Below are 17,583 nucleotides of genomic sequence, written 5' to 3' on the forward strand. Positions count from 1 at the left end.
ATGATGATTGTGTTGAATATAAAAAGGTAAAGTTTAATAAAAACTATTTAAAAAAATAAAAATAAAGCAGAAGTTGGCTGGCCATCTGTCTTGATGCATTGCAGGGGGTTGGGCTAGATAACCCCCAGAGACCCAACTCCACGGTTCTATGATACTATGGCTACACAAGAGTGACGGGGTGGGAGGGGAGGCTTTAAAACCCCCCTGCCCTGAAGCACTTCTGTGGCAGCCAGGATGCTATTTCCAGCACTTGGGGTGGGGGGAGAGACAGGGTTCTTTCATATCTGGGGAGCAGCTGGCTGAAAAGAAGAATTTGCCGCCTTGCAAAGCAGCACGCCAAGAGTCAGGGCAAGCCTTCAGAGGGAAGCACCCGACTGCTCAAGGCGGTCACAAAGCCCAGAGCTTGACATTTGCTCTCAAAATCATTGCAGGCCTGGATTATGTTTGCAGGTCAACAAGTCTTCCGTCTAGCAATCGCCAAGCAGGGCTTGAGTGGCTGCTCACTAACAGGTTTCAATGGTTCAAGCAAAAAACAAAACGAAACCTTCCCAAACTTCTTGCTACTGGATGCAGAAGCTGGGCAGAGGAGGAGACATTAACAACCTTTGCATGTGAAAGAGATCCTGGTCTCTGGACCGAAAGAGAGGTTGTGTATTGAGCCACTTAGGATGCTAGTGTCAGTTACACCTACATCCGCACACCCTTCGTCTTTTCTGCAGCACCAAAGCAAGTCCCGCACATCAGCTGAGCAGGAGGAGAAGGAAGAACAAGAGGCACACACCCCTTTTACGCACACGCACACACACACACACACACACACACACAGCTTGTCCTCTCATCTAGCAGGCGCAAGAGACACTTTTCCCTCTTCCAAGCTTCCCAGGGTTTCAACTCTACAGGATCAGCACCTTGTGAGCTACCTTTCCCAAACTCAACCTAACATAGGAAAAGCAGCCAAGGCCTGCGGGGGCACCGTAATGCTGGTTTTAATGTTCCTAAGAACTGGGAAACAAAATCAAAAATAGACTTTTCCTCTGCTCTTTTGATAAAAGTAATAAAATGGTTAGCACTGTTAAATTAAAATCCTTTAAAAAACACAAAACCCCTCTGCTGGTCTCCAAGGAAGCCCGGAGCCTCAGATAAAAACTGTGACGACTACAAAAATGGCAGCCAAGACCTCTGTACACACACAAAGGGGGGCGGCCTTGCCCCACAGGTTACAGTAAACAGCTTCGGTGAAAACACGCAACTGGTACAGCTGGGGAGGAAGAGAGGGGAGGAGGCGGCATGGCCTTTCGGAGCGTGAAGTCGCCACACGGACATGTATTTACAGTATAGACACACGGCTGGGGCAGCGCAAAGGACACCCCAGGGCACGGGGCCGCCAGCTTCCCTCTGTTCGTGCTCCTTTCCCCTCGCAGAAGACTGCCCACGTCCGGCTGCAGCACTGGGCCACCCCTTGGCCTCCAACACGGCAGGCCAGGCAGCCAGACCCTCACCCCGCTGTCCGTCCCACCTGCCCCATGGGATCCGTGGGGGAGCTACGACGTGGGCGGCAGGCACCTCCTCACCCAGTACACCTCAAGGAGGCCAGGAGCCGGTCCTGCCGCTGCGTGGAGCATACAGGGGCGGGGGAACGCCCCCCAGGGAGGGAGGAGGAAGGGCCTGCGGGGCTGGAGAGGAAGGCAGACGTTGCGGAGGAGCTGATCCCCGCCTCCAGCACTGTGGGGCCAGCCCCCTCCCCCTCCCGTGGGAGCAGAGTCCTCTCCCACCGCCGCTGCCCGTCAGCCCAGCCAGGAGTGCGCTAGTTCGGGGTGGTCTCCCGGCTGGTGCTCTGGTCCTGAACTGTCTCTCGCTCCTTCTCTGAAGCTGAAGAGGAAGACGAGGAGGAGGATGCAGACGAAGCCAGGGTCCGCCCCGAGTGCTTATAGGCTGTGACGAGCTCCTGCAGTCTCTCTGCGTTGGGCTCCCACTTGGCGAAGCCGGAGTTGTTTTGCAGGAAGAGGACAGCGGTGTTGTGCACAGCTTTGTAGTACATCTCCTCCCTGGAACCGAAGACAGGCGGTCAAAGCTGCCCCTCGGAGGAGACGAGGGCCCCCCCCCCCCAGGTCCTAATGCACAGAACAGGGACAGAGAGCTGGACTCCAGCTCCCATCAGCCCCGGCCAACAGCCAGGGATGGTGGGAGGTGCAGCTTGGCCTCACAGATTCGCTACTCCCTGTTTTGCATGGAGAACATCCAGTTCAGTCCCTGAAACCTGCTGTCAAAGGGATCTCAGGTGACAAGGCTGGAGGAGAGATGGCCAGACCAGACCGGGGGCTCCTCCTTCTGTCGGTGGCCAACTGGCGGGGGCAGCCACCACCTTCACCTCAGGGAAGAGAAGAGGTGCTGGGTGAAGCACCCCTGAAAGGAGCCCACATTTTCTATAATAGCCTGCAGCTTGGAAGGGGGCTCAAAATCCCCTGCTCTCCGCTTTCTGTGGGTTAACCAGTTCCTGATCCACAAGCTGACTTTGCCTGGTGTTCCATGACTTCTAAGCCCTGTTTAGGGAAGTTTCTAATGTATGGTGTTTTATTGTGCTTTTAACTCTGTTGAGAGCCGCCCAGAGTGGCTGGGGAAACCCAGCAAGATGGGCAGGGTATAAGTAAAATACCAATAACAACTATTAGCAAAGAGGCACTTTGTCAAAAGCTTGCTCAAAGTGCAAGTACACGATGCCAACTGGATCGCCTCTGTTTACAGGCCTGTTGACAGTTTTGAACGATTCCAATAGGTTAGTGAGAGCAGACTTGCTCTTGGAGAAGCCATGCTCATTCTTCTTCAGCAAGGCTTGTTCTTCTGTATGCTTGGCAATTCTACCTTTAACGTTTTCCACCAGATTCTCCAGAACAGATGTAAAGCTAACTAGCCCCTAATTTACCAGATTCCCCCTCTTTGCAACCCCTTTAAAAAAGGTGTGGCATTGGTAACTCATTAGTCGTCAGCCACAGAGGCCAATCTTAGGGGACAAGTTACATAGTTGTTAGAAGAGCAGCGATTTCACACTTTAGTTAAGAACTCTCTGCCACCATCCATATCCTGATTCACGACTCCCTTGCTGTGAAGGTTAGGCTCAGGCACAGGAGTCGGGCCTGCAGATTCGGCAGGGAAGACAGGAGCAAAGAACGCTTCTCTGCAACCTACTTCTGCCCCCTTCAGTGGCCTTTCTTCCAAAGGTCTAAACTGCCTCCTGCTACTAAGGTATTTAAAGGTTTGTTTTGTTGCTGGTCTTCAACGTTTTTAGGAATGCGCTCCTGGAATTCTTTTCAGATCCTCTACTGCCGGCTTGCATTTCTTCTGCTAAAGAGATTGCGTTCCTTTTTGTTCTCTGATCACTCACCGCATCTGGGTGACGGGGGCAGGGGAGAAAGAAGGGGCAGGTTTGGGGTTCTCAGCTTACTTTTTGCAGACATGCTGGGAGCCGCTGCGATACTCATGGTCGAAGGCGGGCAGGATGAGCTGGTGGCGCTTGAACCGGCTCTGCTCCATGCGCGTGAGGGCCGGCGTCGGAGGATCCCGCCACTCTGGGATGAAGACGATGAAGGACAGGGGCTCATTGGAGGCCTCCAGCAGCTTCTAAGGCAGCGGAGAAGAACAAGCACCCTCAGCCTCGTGGGCAAGGGGCGAGTGGCGCTCCAGATGTGTGGGGCAGGGCAGGGGGAGAAAGGAAGACCCCACCCGACAGTGAAGCAAGAAGGATGGACCAGGGAGGCGATGTGACCTTGTAGCAAAGCAACACCCCCAAGGGGGGAGAGGGGAGCATACCTCAAAGTGGGACACCATGGCATCCATCAGCTCCTCACAGAATGGAGGGTTTGCCTCAAACGAGCCACTGATGGGGAAGAAATCCAGGCAGGGACTGAAGGAGAAAGATGCAGCAGGGCCCGTGAGGGAAGGGGAGGCAGAAAGAACTTGGGGGAAGGTATACCCAACCCCCCCAACCCACAACCAAAGCCACAGGCGACCTCCGTCTAACACAGCAGGCTGGGGCCCCCGTCCTTCCTCCTCCTCCTCCTCCTCCTCTCCCCCTTAGGGCACCCCAAGCCTCTTTGGGCTCCCGCCAGCCTCCTTCTGGCACTCACCCCCTCGAGCCGAAGTAGCCGTCTGTGTCCAGAAAGGCCGAGCAATACTGCTTGAAATAGCAGTTCAAGGGGGAGGCAAAGCACTCGAAGCTCACGCCAAAGAGCTTGTGCAGGGCTTCGAAGATGTGCACCGGGAGCGCCCCCTGCAGGCCGGTCCCCTCGTAGAGCCCGGTGCCAAACATCATCTGAGGGGAGAGCAAAGGAGAGTGTTCATTACTGGATCGCCCTTCAAGTGAAACCCCGGGCCACCTGCTCCGAGCCCCTAAGCCCCGCAAGAGCCCAGGGCCCGGTGGTCTCGCCAGGGTCACAGGCATCTGCCCAGGGAAGCTCCTCAGCCGACTGAGGGGACACCTGGCCCACCAGCCTGGAGAGACAGCCCCCCACCTGCCCCCATCATATCAAGCTCAGCAGGGCAGGGCATACCTGATATCTGCGGAGGAGGCACCACACTCTCGGCAGAAAGCGCTCAAAGGCCGAGTCGTCGATGCAGCTGTACCGATAAAGCAGCCACTGAGGAAGAGCAGAGGGGGAGAAGGTGATGCCGGGATGCAAGGGGTGTGGGTGGCCTGGCCCTGACCCTGGCCCTGCCCGCCCCCCCGCCCCCCGCCTCACTCTCCTCTCCCTGCTGCCACCTACCAGCTTGCTGAAGTAGCTGCGGCTGACTTTCACCATCTCTCCCTTGTAGCGGACGCACACCACGTTGTTCTCCACGTGGATCTCCACGTTTGGCAGCGGGGGGGAAGGGGCGGCCAGCCTCACCGGGTAGCAGTAGACGAGCCGGTCCTGCACCTCTGGAGTCTCCGCCTCCGCTGCAGGTTGAGGGGAGGAGTTAGGGCCACCCAGGCCACGCGGGCGAGGGGCAGCTCGCACCCCAGTCCAAGCGCCCCGACCCAGTTCCCCTCAACACAAAAAGCGGCCGGGAGTCTGCAGCCTCAGCCAGGGTAAGCAGCTGATTGATTTAGGACGGATTTGCTGTTTTTGTTTATCCCAAGGGGGCACACATGGCTCTCCCTCTCCTTACTTAATCCTCACAACAGCAACAGCCCTGCAAGGGAGGACAGGCTAAGGGAGGGACTGCGACTGGCCCAAGGTGACCCGGTGAGTTTCAGGGCCAAGTACGGGATTTGAATCCAATGCTCTTGACGACGACACCACCTGGGCTTGCGCCTACCAGAGATGTTGTGCTCCTTGAGGATGGCCAGGTGCTTCTCACGAATGCGCTTGACGTACTCCAGAGAGATGTGGTAGATCTTACTGCAAATGCCCTCCACAGAGTCCTTGGCTGCTGCCGACACGTGGGGCCCACACTGCTTGCGCAGGTGCTCCAGGCGGTCCTGGGGGGGGGGGGAGGGGGGGGGCTGTTACACATGGTGGAGTGCCCCCAGGTGCAGAGAGGGGGACACGCAAAAGGCAACTGACCATGTAGTCCTCCTTTGAGGCGGAGTGGTCCCTTCGCAGCCAGCTGAAGGTGTCCTCTACGTTCCACTTCACCACCTTCCTGCTGTCTGGGGAGGCGCTCCTGCAGCACACAGAGGGCAACATGACTGGACCCCGGGGCCAACAGAGCACCTAACGCTTCTCCCCGCCTTTAAAACTGAACAAGGACTCAGCAACAGCTTTAAACACATCCTGCTCTCTCCCTCTCAGTGCTCCGCCTTTTGGCTACTTCCCTTTTCCTTGCAACCTTCCTCCACCGCGCAGTTTCTGGTGAGTGGCCTGACTCTCCTTCCTTTTAATCACGCTGCTTGCTTTCCTTCTCACACACACACACACACACACACAGCCTTGCCCATTTTGCACTGATTTTTGCCAACCCTCCAGACCCTGGCCCCCTCCCCCTCTTGCCCTCTTCAGCTTCATACTCTCCTAATGACAAGGAGGACAAAAATGCCAAGGTTCCCACCTGGACTCAATGAGCCTCTTTGCAGCCTCAGCGTATTTGAAGAGCAGCCGCTTGGCTTCCTCCCGGAACTTGATGCGGGACAATCTGCAGGACACATAAGAAGGTGGAATCACAGAATGGTAAAGTTGGAAGGGACCCCAAGGGTCATCTAGCCCAACCCCCTGCAATGCAGGCACAACAGCTAAAGAATCCCAGGCAGGGGGCCACCCAACCTCTGCATGAAGACCTCCGAGGAAGGAGAGTCCATCGGAGTCCAACCCCCGAGAGCCACTGCTGCGAAGACAGGGGTAGGGAACCCCTGAGCACAAATGCCCTAAGTAGAGCTGACTGGATCAGGCCAAGGGCCCGTCTGGCCCAGCAGCCTAGAGGCAGGAGCTGAGCAAAACTGCAACTCTCCACTCCTTCGATTTTCAGCAACTGGCCTTTGCGTAACAAAGAATTTGGAGGAGACTCCCAGGGACCCTCCTTCTCCCTCCCACCTTAGGAGCACCACCTGCCAGCAGTACCTGATGGGAATGTCATTCATGATTTCTCTGAACATGGAAGGAGACACGACCGGTTCACAGTTGCTCGGCAGCAAAGGATCCGTCCCCCTGTCCACCACTTTCCGCTCCAGCATCCAGCGGTTGAAGGATTCCCGCGGAGGTTCAATCCCTGGGGAGGGGAGGGAGGCAGGCTGTGGGCTCTGGGAAGAAGTGCCCAGCATGGGGCAGGTGTCTAGGGAAAAGGGGGCGGGAAGCTTGCAGTCAGAACTCACCCTCTCGCTGCTGGCAGAGCTCCCGGTAATGCTGGCGCAGCTTCAGCATCAGCTGGGACCGGAGGAGCTCCACTTCCGGGTGGGGGCTCAACACCTCCGAGGGCGCCCTCTGCTTGATCACGGCGTTGGTCTGGATGTCCAAGTCCCAGTACACTCTGCGGGGGGAGAGCAGCAGGCTGTGAACTGCCTGGTGGCTGTGGGTGGGGCTCAGCAGCACCCAAGTCCCTTGCCCAGAGCCCAGCTCCACGCCAGTCCCCTCCGGGGGCAGAGCAGGAGGACGCGACTCACTCGGTGGGTCGCAAAAGAGCCGCCTGCTTGTCTTCAGGAGAGGCACCAAACATCTTCAGCAGAGCCGCCCCAGGGGCGTTGGAGGAGTTGGGCGTTGGCTGAGTAGGGGCATTTGCCGGGACATCCACCTGAAAGTGAGAAACGCCAGGTCACCTTGGGAGAAGAGGGCACAGCGCCAAGGCCAGGCTGGCCAGGGCAACACCCATCTCTCCTCTTACTGCAGGGGACGGAACTGAGATCTCTTGGCTCCTCCCACAAGGAATAAGAGGAGGGCAGGGCAATAAGGGAGCAGAAAGGCAATTTGGAGAGCAACAAGTATTAAGAAGAGAAGGTGGTCACACCAGGGATGCCCAGTTGCCCCTGACGACTTCAACCCACAGGGAGACGTGTCTGCAGACAGCTGCTTCCTGCCAAGAAGTTGAACAGCCAGCCCGCCAGCCCCAGTTTCCGGGAAACATGCCACACCCATTTGACCTGGTTCCCTCTGCTCTGAAAGTTTCTGCAAGAAAGTTTCTGCAAGAAACAGAAGCAGCCCTGCCTGCCACCAAGGGGAGAAATGCCGTCCAAGCTTCAGTTTGACTGGTGTGGAAATTCTGCCAAAGCCATTATCAGGAAGGCAGAAGTGCGGCCTGCCCACCAAACTGGCAAGAACCGGTTTAGCAGGAGCCTAAGGCAGAGTGTTAGAAGCATGAAAAGCAGCTCCAGATAAGATGCAAGGAGGGCTCTGCATGTACAGCAGAAAGGCTTGGGATGAGTAAGTATTTCCATGGACTTGGAAGGTTGCATGGGGGGAGGTCCTGGGGTGTCAGGGGGGGCTGCCAGGAGTATCAACAGCCAGGACGATGCCCTTTTCCTTTACGGGCTGTGTGTTAATGGAGGCCCTTGTGGACTCTGCCCGGTGATGCATTTCTGAAGAGAAGTCCGACCAAGTGGGAATCTGCTTTAAGCCTCTGTCTTGACTCCCCAAAGGCAATCTCCTCCCACGCTGGGGGAGCCTTCGGTGCCCACCAGGCCTACCTTGGGCTTCTTCACACTGTTGCTGCTGGGCTGAACCTCCTCAGAGAGTCTCCGCTTTCGCATCTTGTTTTCAGAAGTGGCGGCAGCAGCGGCAGCGGCAGCAGCGGCAGCGGCAGCAGTAGCTGCAGCAGCCACATCACCAACTGCCCCTTCTGCAGGCATCGGGGTGGCGTTCAGGCCCAGAGGGTCAGACTAGAAAGCCCAGAAAGAGAAGAGTTAGGCCACCAGGAGCCCTCCACACACACCCCCCAATGCAGGCAGCTCTCCTTTCTCGAAACCCTCCAGGCGGCCAGGCCTCCCGCTGGCTGCGGACTCCCCTCTCTGCCTGCTTGCTCGCTCAACAGCCAACTCACAATGACGTCGTGCTGCCCCAAAAGCGGCATCTCCCAGAGCGACTGGTTGGTGAAGCGGTTGAAGTAGTACGGCCGGCTCTCACGCTTGCTCCAGCACTTCTCCCAGCCGGCCTGCACCAGCTCATCTGAGGGAGAGCAGAAGACGAGCTGTTATCACTATTGTTATATATTCATTTGTACCCCGGGACTCAAGGCTGCTTACAGATAAAAAACAAGAATCACTAAAAACCAAAAATGCAACATGCAAAAAACAATTAAACGTTAATAGAACTACATATGTGCATGACATCTGTTTAAAATGTACGAATAATTGCAATAAAAACAGCATGGCGCCAGGCCTTTCATCAAAAAGCCTTTTGGAACAAGGAGGTCTTCACCTCCCAGCAGGAGAACAGCAAAGAGGAGGCTGGTCTAGCTTCTCCAGGGAGGGAGTCCCAGAATCTTGGATCAGTCGCCACGGAGAAGGCCCCCCTTCCGTGTCCCCACCCAGGGGGAACTGAGAGAAGTGGCCTCTCCTGAAGATCCTGGGTCCCAGGCAGGTTCATATGGGAGAATAAAGTCTTTCAGCTGGCCTGGACCAAAGCCATGCAGGACTTGATAGGTCATAATGAGCACTTTGAATTGTGCCTGGAAAGAGGACTGTGGTTCTGTCTAGCAAGGGAGTCGTCTGCTCCCTATAACCAGCCCTGGCCAGCAACCTGGTTGCAGCTCTTTGAGCCAGTTGGACGTTTCTGAGCCCTTTTCAAAGGCAGCCCCACATGGAGCGCGTTCTAGCAATCCAAAAGGGACGCCACAGAGGCGTGTCTCATGGTGGCCGAATCAGGCACCTCAAGGAACAAGGGCAGCTGGCAGCCTGGCTTCAACTGTGCACATGCACTCCTGGCTGCAGCACAAACCTGAGGGCTCAATCCTGGAGCATGCCCAAGCGAAAAACTTGTGTCCTCGGAGGGAGCACAGGCTGCATCCCTAGAGCTATGGGTCAGAAAGGCTTGGCTGGGGGAGAGGGGGGGTGGGCGCCCACATGCAGTTTCCTTCCTGCTTTCTGCCCCCCTCCCCAACCCTGTGCCACACGGGGCTCTCCTAACAGCCAACAAGAACCTGGCAAATCAGAGGCCACTGTAAACAGATGGAAACATGGGCAGGATTCTGATTTCACTTGTAGTGCAACAATTATCATGGAAAACATGGATTAATATAAGAGAGTTTGGAGAAGATGCAGCATTATATGATCAAAATGGAACTCCAGGGAACGGGTGGGTGGAAGTCCCAAGATCTGAAGGAATCTCTTTATATGGATATGCAATTGGTGTTTCTTATAATGTTTTATTGTAAACAGCGAATGAGAATTAACTCAAAAACACAACAAGTACCTGGCAAATCCTGGACCTGCCGGACAGGCTTGGGGGAGCTGGGCTGGTTCTGGTGGGAGGTGCTGGGCGAGTGGCTCATCAGAGCAGCTTCTTCCCCAGAGCTGCCGTGGTTCTCATGGGCCATTTCTCACCATTTGCACTGGAGGAGACAGAAGGAAACGCGGTCACAAAATGCCCTGTTCGCACAGCCACTAGTCCAGACCGGAAGAGCTCTTGCATGCGCAGCCCTCTTGGGCCAGCCTGGCAAAACAGGCAGGCACACCTGAGTTTTGGGGGTCCAAAGGCAAACCTCACATGCGCCCCAAAGACAGGGAACACCACAAAACCCACAAGAGCATTTATTTGCCCAGACCCTGCAGGCTGAGCTAGCTAAACTCTGGTCATTCCAGCTCCCATCAGCCCCAGCCAAGATGGCTGTTGGCCAGGGAAGATGGGAAGCACAATCTGGAGGGCAGCAGGGTCATTCGTGACCAATAGGGCAACTAGCACAAAAGGGAGGGGACACCCTAGTTATAGCTTCTGGGCCGCAAACCCCCCTGCCTGTGGGCTGGCTATGTGTGCGCAAGGCAGGATGAGCAACCAAGAGGGTGGCTGGAGGACGCAGAGCCCCACGCAATGAAGTGGTGGAGATCAAGAGAGGTGCCAGCCAGCCCTCCCCAAGCCATCTCCCTTGGGGATGAACTTCCTGCCCATTCACTCTCTGCTGTCGAATTCTGCTGGAGCAGGAGGTGCAGAGCCCTGCGTGCCACGCCAACCCTGACTCCTTTCCCTATTGTTAAGGCATCACCAAGACACCATCTTCTCCATGGAATCCCTTCTACTGAGTCCTGGGCTGGGGCCAACCCAATCTGGAGGCACACGGGAACAGTTCTCTTGGAGCCTTGAGAGCTTTTGATCGTTTTAAGCCACGCTCCAGGAACACCAGCCGGACTGTGCGCACACTGCAAGGCATGAGTGTGCACTGCAGGGCACGAGGGCAGGCGGGTGGGCTGTCTGCATCTGCCTTGCCTGTATGACACTAGGCTCAGTCTGAGAGGGAGCAGGAGTCCCTCAAGGATGCAGCCCAGGGAGCCTGCTTTTGCTGTCCAAACAGTATCCAAAAGAAAATGACTTAGCATGGCTACCAGCTGAGCTTCCCTTTGAACATGCCTGCTCTTGAAGCATGGTTGTAGCAGAACAGAGTAGGAGTTCCACTACAGATCTCCAGGCAACCTCAATAGCTCTGCTTGGTTGCGCAAGACACCTGCTCGGGCAGCCGGGAGATGATTCAACTTAAGACACAGGCAAGCCCGTGCTGGGCGGGGAGCAGGCAGCTTCATCAGGCTACCTGCACCATTGGTGACCTTATCCTCTCGTTTGCCCCCTCCCATCAACTCATTCAAAGTTTAACAGTCAGAACAGAGCATTGTGCACGAGGGGCTGAATCGGGGTGGCGAACCTGCTGCAGACTCCAACCCCCAGCAGCCTCAGGCAGTAAGGGCAACGGTCAGGAGTGACAGGACCTGTGGCCAGAGGACACCCTCGGGCTACCCAAGCACGTAAGAAGGTTTCATCTGATCACATATCTAACGCCAACCATATTCCACCAGCCAGGACTCTTTGTGCCCAAGTCTGTTATACCCCTGGCCCCAGGACAGAGGGAATTATGCCAACGGACACCCAGAACCCCCTGCTCCTTTAGGCCCCAAAGGGATTAGCATAACTGTATTTAAGAACTTGCCCGGCAGACAGAGGTGAAAAGGAACTGCATGTGGGCAAAGGAGTGTGGCAATGGAAGAGGGGCAAGGCTGGCACTCAGCCCTCCTTTGTGCCCAGCAAAGGAACCACGTGGGCTGCTAATGGATGAAAGCCTCCCTCTGCCCCCTGCACAGAAACACAGCAGAGAAATGCAGATCTCGATCCCTCCTCTGCTACATCCCAGCAAGCCAGAATTTGTTTATTTAGAAAGCTCGTAACTTTTGTGGGCTTATTCACATGGCTGAACTGCCACCAGGGCACAGCTACCTAATATTGTACGTGGCCAATAGTATGGTAAGAGTCTGAAATGTTTTGAAAATCCAGGCTGTGCCCCCAAGGAGCTTACAGCTTAGAAGCGGCAACGGCAGAGAAACATTCCTGCTTCCTGCTCTGTGGAGAAGCCATTTGGAGTGTGGAAATGGGCACCGGGAGCAGCAGCTTGGAGCCCGACCAGTCCAAGGAATTATTTGGGATACAGAAGGATTCCTCCCGGAAACTGAGAAGACTGCTGTTTGGAAAGGGTGCTGGGGCCTTGAACACAGAGCTCCCAGCACCCTTCCCAAACCGGAGCACCCAGGATTCCTTGGGAGAAGAAGCAAAGGCACCTTGACTTGTGTGTCGGACAAATCTGTACACCAGGGGGAAATCTGTAAGAGGCTTTAGTTGGGGGCAGCAGATGCCTTTGAAGATCCCCAAAGTGGGGGGGAGAGTGCTGCTTGTGGTGCTCAGCCCCCCCCCCCCCTTGTGGGGCATCTAAGCCTCCCTTCCTCGCGACTAGAGCGGAGGGCACGGATCTGCTGGCAAGAAGGAAAAACAGAACACCGGAGGAGCTTCTGGAGGCCCCGTTTTAATGGGAGGGCAGCCGCCTGGGAGAGCCCCGGAAGAAGGTCCATGGGCTGCGGAGCAGCAGGAGGGGATACCCACAGGGGGCGGCCTCCGCCAGGAACCCGAAGCTGCGGCGACGGCGGCGATGATGATCCTGGGCTGGCGGCTAGTCACGGCTGGTGCGGGGCGGCGGGGCCGGGTCTCCTTGGGCCGGCGGTGGGGCGCTGCGGGGCTGCAAGGCAAGAGGCGGCGGCGGTGAGCCAGGGAGGGAGGGAGGGAGGGGCGGCGGGGCCGGGCCGGGCGGGGAGAAGCCATTGGCTCGGCGGCCCACGGAGGGTGGATCGGGGGCTGGGCCGCCCAGCGCAGCCCGGCCAGCGGCGCGGCAGCCAGAGAGAGGCGGGCGGGCGGGCGGGCTGGACGGAGGAAGCAGGACCAAGGGCGGCCGGCCGGGGAGGAGGAGGAGGCCGAGGCGGCTCCCGGGCGGGCGGGCGGGCGGGAGGAGCCGCAGCCCGCCGCTCTTCCAGCCTCCGCCAGGGGGCGCTGCCGCTCCTCGCCCCGGATGAGGGAGGGGGAGCCGCACCCAGACACCCAAGCGCGCTCCCGCCCCTCTGGGCCGCGCGCGCGTCTCCTTCCAAGATGGCGGCGGCGTCGCCCCGGGCGGCCCCTCCTCCCCTCCCCTCGCCCGCCGCGCCCCCGCCCCCTCGCGCGCGCGCCCCCGCCCGCCGCCCCGCGCGCCGCCTCCCGGGGCCGCGCCGCGCCGCCCTCACCTGGGGCCGGGGCGCCGGGCTGCTGGGGGCCTCTCCGCTCTGCGCCGCCCTCCCGCCGCCGCCTCGCCCGGGCAGCCGCAGCCGCCATCTTGTCGTCGGGACCCGCGGCCAGCGGCGCGCAGGCGCCGGACACACCCCGCCGGGAGCACTGCGCAGGCGCCGCTCGGGGGGCGCGGCGGGGCGGCGCAGGCGCACTGGCGGGGGAGAGAGAGAGAGAGACGCGTCGCCGCGCGCAGGCACAGACCGGAGACGCGCTCTGGGTCGCCCGGGGTGGCGAGTTCGAATCCCGTCCGGGGTGGCGCAGCTCAGAAAATAATTTGATTCTAGAATGAGGTTGGAAATCCCCCCCCAGCCCCCGCGAAGAGTGCGGTCGTGGAGCTGCGGTGTTGACGGGGCCACGGCACTGCCGGTTGCATCAGCTGCTGTTGCAAGTCTGGGTCAAGTTCAAGGTGTTGCAACTAGTAATAATAATAATAATAATAATAATTTATTATTTATACCCCGCCCATCTGGCTGGGCTTCCAACAAAACACTAAAATACAATAACCTATTAAACATTAAAAGCTTCCCTGAGCAGGGCTGCCTTCAGATGTCTTCTAAAAGTCAGATAGTTGTTCTCCTTGACATCTGGTGGGAGGGCGTTCCACAGGGAAGGTGCCACTACCGAGAAGGCCCTCTGCCTGGTTCCCTGAAACTTGGCTTATCGCAGGGAGGGAACCACCAGAAGGCCCTCGAAGCTGGACCTCAGTGTCCGGGCAGAAAGATGGGGATGGAGACACTCCTTCAGGTATACTGGACCAAGGCCGTTTAGGGCTTTCAAGGTCAGCACCAACACTTTGAATTTGCTTGGAAACGTACTGGGAGCCAGTGTAGGTCTTTCAAGACCAGTGTTATGAGGTCTCGGCGGCCACCTCCAGTCTAGCTGCCGCATTCTGGATTAGTTGTAGTTTCCAGGTCACCTTCAAAGGTAGCCCCACGTAGAGCGCATGGCAGTAGTCCAAGCAAGAGATAACCAGAGCATGCACCACTGTGGCCAGACAGTCTGCGGGCAGGGAGGGTCTCATCCTGTGTACCAGATGGAGCTGGTAGACAGCTGCCCTGGACACAGAATTGACCTGCGCCTCCATGGACAGCTGTGAGTCCAAAATGACTCCCAGGCTGCGCACCTGGTCCAGTAGCTGAAGGTCAGAGCGGTTTACCTGCGAGGGGGCCTGACCCACCAACGGTCCCTTGAGCGCCTCCTTAATTCCCCTTACACCTTGGCAAGAACCTTTCATTAATAATAATAATAATAATTTATTTACACCTCTAAACAGTAGCAGCAACTCCACTTTGGAACTCCCTGCCTCATGACACCAGACACTCAACTGCACTCCCTTTGACGCCTGCAAAAAGCATTTTTGTCTAGACATGCCTGCCCAAATATTTACAAAGCTAATGCAAGTTTTAATCTGTTTTAGTCCAGTGTTATTTTAACTTTTAGTAAGCCTTACATTAATGTTGTTAGTTTTTCAGGGATCAGTTTATGGGTTTTTTTTATTATAAACTGCACTGAGGGGGGCTTTTACAATCAAGAGGTGCATAAATTTTATGAAATAATAAATAGATGAATACAGCTGAGCTTTTCCCTAGTGTTACCAGAATTTATGGAAAGGTGGGGTGGAGGTTTTTTTGCTTTTTTCAGGGATCATTTTATGGGTCCCCCCCCAATAAACTGCTTTGAGGAGACTTTTTTACAATCAAAGAGGTGTATACATTTTATGAAATAATAAATAGATAAAGATGGCTGCACTTTTCCCTGCATCCAAATGGCAGTTTCATTTCATTGGGGGCCCCTGTTGATTTTAAAAATGAACACCTTATTTTTATATGCTGCATGTCCTTCAGTGTTCAGATGGGGCCATAAACATTTGCTGTGCAAAAGGAAATGGAGGGCAATAGGGCATTTTTATGGAACCCTTTGAAGAAGCTGCTCCTGATACCCAGGAGGGGGAACTGTTTTTCCTCCTCCTCCCTCGGAGGCAGGGCAGTCCCTTAGAAAAAAACGGATTTGGAACTTGCTAACCGGAGCAAAAGTCTGGGTGGCTTTTAAATGTTGCAACCCTGGTCGTCCTCGAGGAAAGAACAGCTGCAGGCCGACTGCAAGTTGGCAGAAAAAGCGGAGCTTCCACAGTCTGTTTATATTTGGGTCAGTAAACAGTCCAGGAGTCTCTGAGCTCTTGGTTTCCGTTTATTGACGAAAAGAAATCAAGAAACGAGATGTGGGTGGGGTATCATGCAGAGCCTTCCCAGTACCCCGCCCGTTGTCACGATAGCTTAAGGCAGGGGTCAGCAAACTTCTTCAGCAGGGGGCTGGTCCACTGTCCCCCAGACCTTGTGGGGGGCCAGAATATATTTGGGGGGGGGATGAATGAATTCCTATGCCCCACAAATAACCCAGAGCTGCATTTTAAATAAAAGGACACATTCTACTCATGTAAAAACACACTGATGCCCGGAACTTCTGTGGGCTGGATTGAGAAGGTGATTGGGCCCGATCCGGCCCCCGGCCTTAGTTTGCCTACCCATAGTTTGACCTTGCCCTGCATTGGTAACCTGATGGTTGAATTCCTGCACTGTGCTCTTTGTGGGGCTACCCTTGGGCTCGATTCAGAGGCTGCAGCTGGTCAGAACGCAACAGCTAGCATGTTGGGGGGGGGGGGAATTACCGCCAGCATATTCTTCTTCTGCGATCCCTTGTAGCCGAGTAAGATTGTCTTCCATAAACACGGTTTTAACAATGAGTCCGTTAGTGACTGTGGAGGCCAATTCTGGACCCACAAATCCTTCCACAGTGGGGACATTGGTTTTCGGGTGGGAGTTGATCCCGGTGTGGATTTGCCAAGCGTGCCTTCCTCTTAGCATGTTTCTCCCTTGCATCCTGAGTTCAAGTGTCTTCAAAGCCTGTGACAGCTTTGGTAAAGGCTGTTCTCCAACTGGAGCGCTCACAGGCCAGTGTTTCCCAGTTGTCAGTGTTTATACTACATTTTTTTAGATTTGCCTTGAGACAGTCTTTAAACCTCTTTTGTTGACCACCAGCATTACGCTTTCCATTTTTAAGTTTGGAATGGAGTAGTTGCTTTGGAAGAAAATAATCAGGCATCCTTACAACATGACCAGTCCAACAAAGTTGATGTTGAAGAATCATTGCTTCAACACTGGTGATCTTTGCTTCTTCCAGTACACTGGCATTAATTCGCCTGTCTTCCCAAGTGATGTGTGAAATTTTTCGGAGACGCCGTTGATGGAATCTTTTGAGGCATATAACTCCCTACTTGCGGGATTTGCCATGGCTGTCAATGCACACTGCTTGTCATGTTCAAGTGCCTATGCAGCTCAGGACCTGATTGCTGGGGGGAGAGAGAGAAAGAGAGAGAAACTGCCTTGTCCCATACACACCTAGTTGATCACTGCAGTCGGTCGGCAGGCGAGGCTTCTCTGCCAAAGATGTCAGAAGCCCAGTCCTTAGCAGGGCTTGTATTGTAGCTGCCCCTGTTCTGTGGAGCCACCGGTATCCATAGCCTGCAGTTTCGGGAAACAATTGAAGACATTTTTGCTCCAAAAGGTTTCCCTGGCTGGATAAGCGGGTCCTCTGGCCTGGGTTTTAGTCTTGTTAGAAGCCTATTTATTGTTTGCCTCTTACTTTATTTATAAAGGCGTTTATATACTGTATCGCTCAATCGCAAAACACGTCGAAGCAGTTTACAACATTACAAAAAATAAAAAAATAAAAAAATAAAAATAATTTAAAAGCAAAAGGGTTTTTGATGGATGCAAACTGCCTCGAGAGATGGGCGTTTAGAAGGAGATTAATGAATCAATGGTCATCCCCCAGTAGTAATAAAGTTACTTTAGGAAGAGGAGGGAGAAAATATTGACCCCTCTCAGCTGCTGCTGCTGCTGCAGCTTCTCTTCAGGCACGCTGGACGCTGCCTTCGCCTGCAGGTCAAACCCGTTGACCCATCCAGCTCAGGATTGTCTACATAGAGTGGCAGTTGCTCTCCAGGATTTCTTGCCCAGCCCTGTCTGGAGATGCCACGGACCGGGACCTTCGGCTGGCAGTGGATGCTTTGCCCCTGAGCTGCGAGGGCCCTTCTTTAAGGGGGCATTTTGAAAGCATCCAACTTGGCAGCTGCATCCCCCTGTGTGCACTGCTCTGCAATCTGCTAAAGCTGTTTCCAAAAGAGCTAAAACATTGGATGTGACTTAGAAATGTCTCCCTATTATTATTATTATTATTATTATTATTATTATTCCTTGTGGGTTTTGAAATTTGCTTGGGGCAGCCATGAGGCAGAGAATCTGCTTAGCCCTCTGCCTAAAAGCCGTATCCCCAAATTGTTACAGTAGTAATATAGTAATAGTCATATCTCGGGTTACAAATGCTTCAGGTTGCGTTTTTTCAG

The 17,583-nt window shown here is 55.2% G+C and overlaps 2 protein-coding genes across 3 annotated transcripts in view; both read right to left on the bottom strand.

The window, feature by feature from the left end:
* LOC307217897 (uncharacterized protein) overlaps window positions 1-17,583 on the bottom strand; it is a 116,662-nt gene that overhangs the window by 27,807 nt on the left and 71,272 nt on the right. The window lies entirely within an intron of this gene.
* On the bottom strand, window positions 963-13,248 carry PCIF1 (phosphorylated CTD interacting factor 1). 2 transcript variants are annotated; one of them, XM_079979211.1, is made up of 17 exons: window positions 13,139-13,248; window positions 12,471-12,603; window positions 9,810-9,948; window positions 8,440-8,564; window positions 8,087-8,278; window positions 7,070-7,197; window positions 6,782-6,936; window positions 6,531-6,678; window positions 6,025-6,108; window positions 5,541-5,640; window positions 5,293-5,455; window positions 4,758-4,930; window positions 4,545-4,631; window positions 4,122-4,306; window positions 3,805-3,898; window positions 3,440-3,615; window positions 963-2,045 (listed from the first exon to the last, which is right to left on the bottom strand). In XM_079979211.1, the coding sequence occupies exons 3-17, from the start codon at window positions 9,931-9,933 to the stop codon at window positions 1,805-1,807; spliced, it is 2,175 nt and encodes a 724-aa protein (XP_079835337.1). In that variant the 5' UTR covers window positions 9,934-9,948; window positions 12,471-12,603; window positions 13,139-13,248; the 3' UTR covers window positions 963-1,804. The 2 variants fall into 2 exon arrangements, with proteins under 2 accessions (XP_079835337.1, XP_079835338.1); XM_079979212.1 differs by lacking the exons at window positions 12,471-12,603; window positions 13,139-13,248 and adding an exon at window positions 12,152-12,170.

The sequence above is a fragment of the Podarcis cretensis genome (assembly GCF_951804945.1).
Source record: "Podarcis cretensis genome assembly, chromosome: 6".
Lineage (NCBI taxonomy): Eukaryota > Metazoa > Chordata > Lepidosauria > Squamata > Lacertidae > Podarcis > Podarcis cretensis.

Bases quoted from the DNA above. Each gene is read 5' to 3' on its own strand.
- PCIF1 (XM_079979211.1), bottom strand. From the start codon at position 9,933: ATGGCCCATGAGAACCACGGCAGCTCTGGGGAAGAAGCTGCTCTGATG. The intron at 8,565-9,809 runs GTACTTGTTGTG...GCTCTCCCTCAG, and splicing joins GCAGGTCCAGGATTTGCCAG to ATGAGCTGGTGCAGGCCGGC. The intron at 5,456-5,540 runs GTCAGTTGCCTT...CCCCCCCCCCAG, and splicing joins CCTCAAAGGAGGACTACATG to GACCGCCTGGAGCACCTGCG.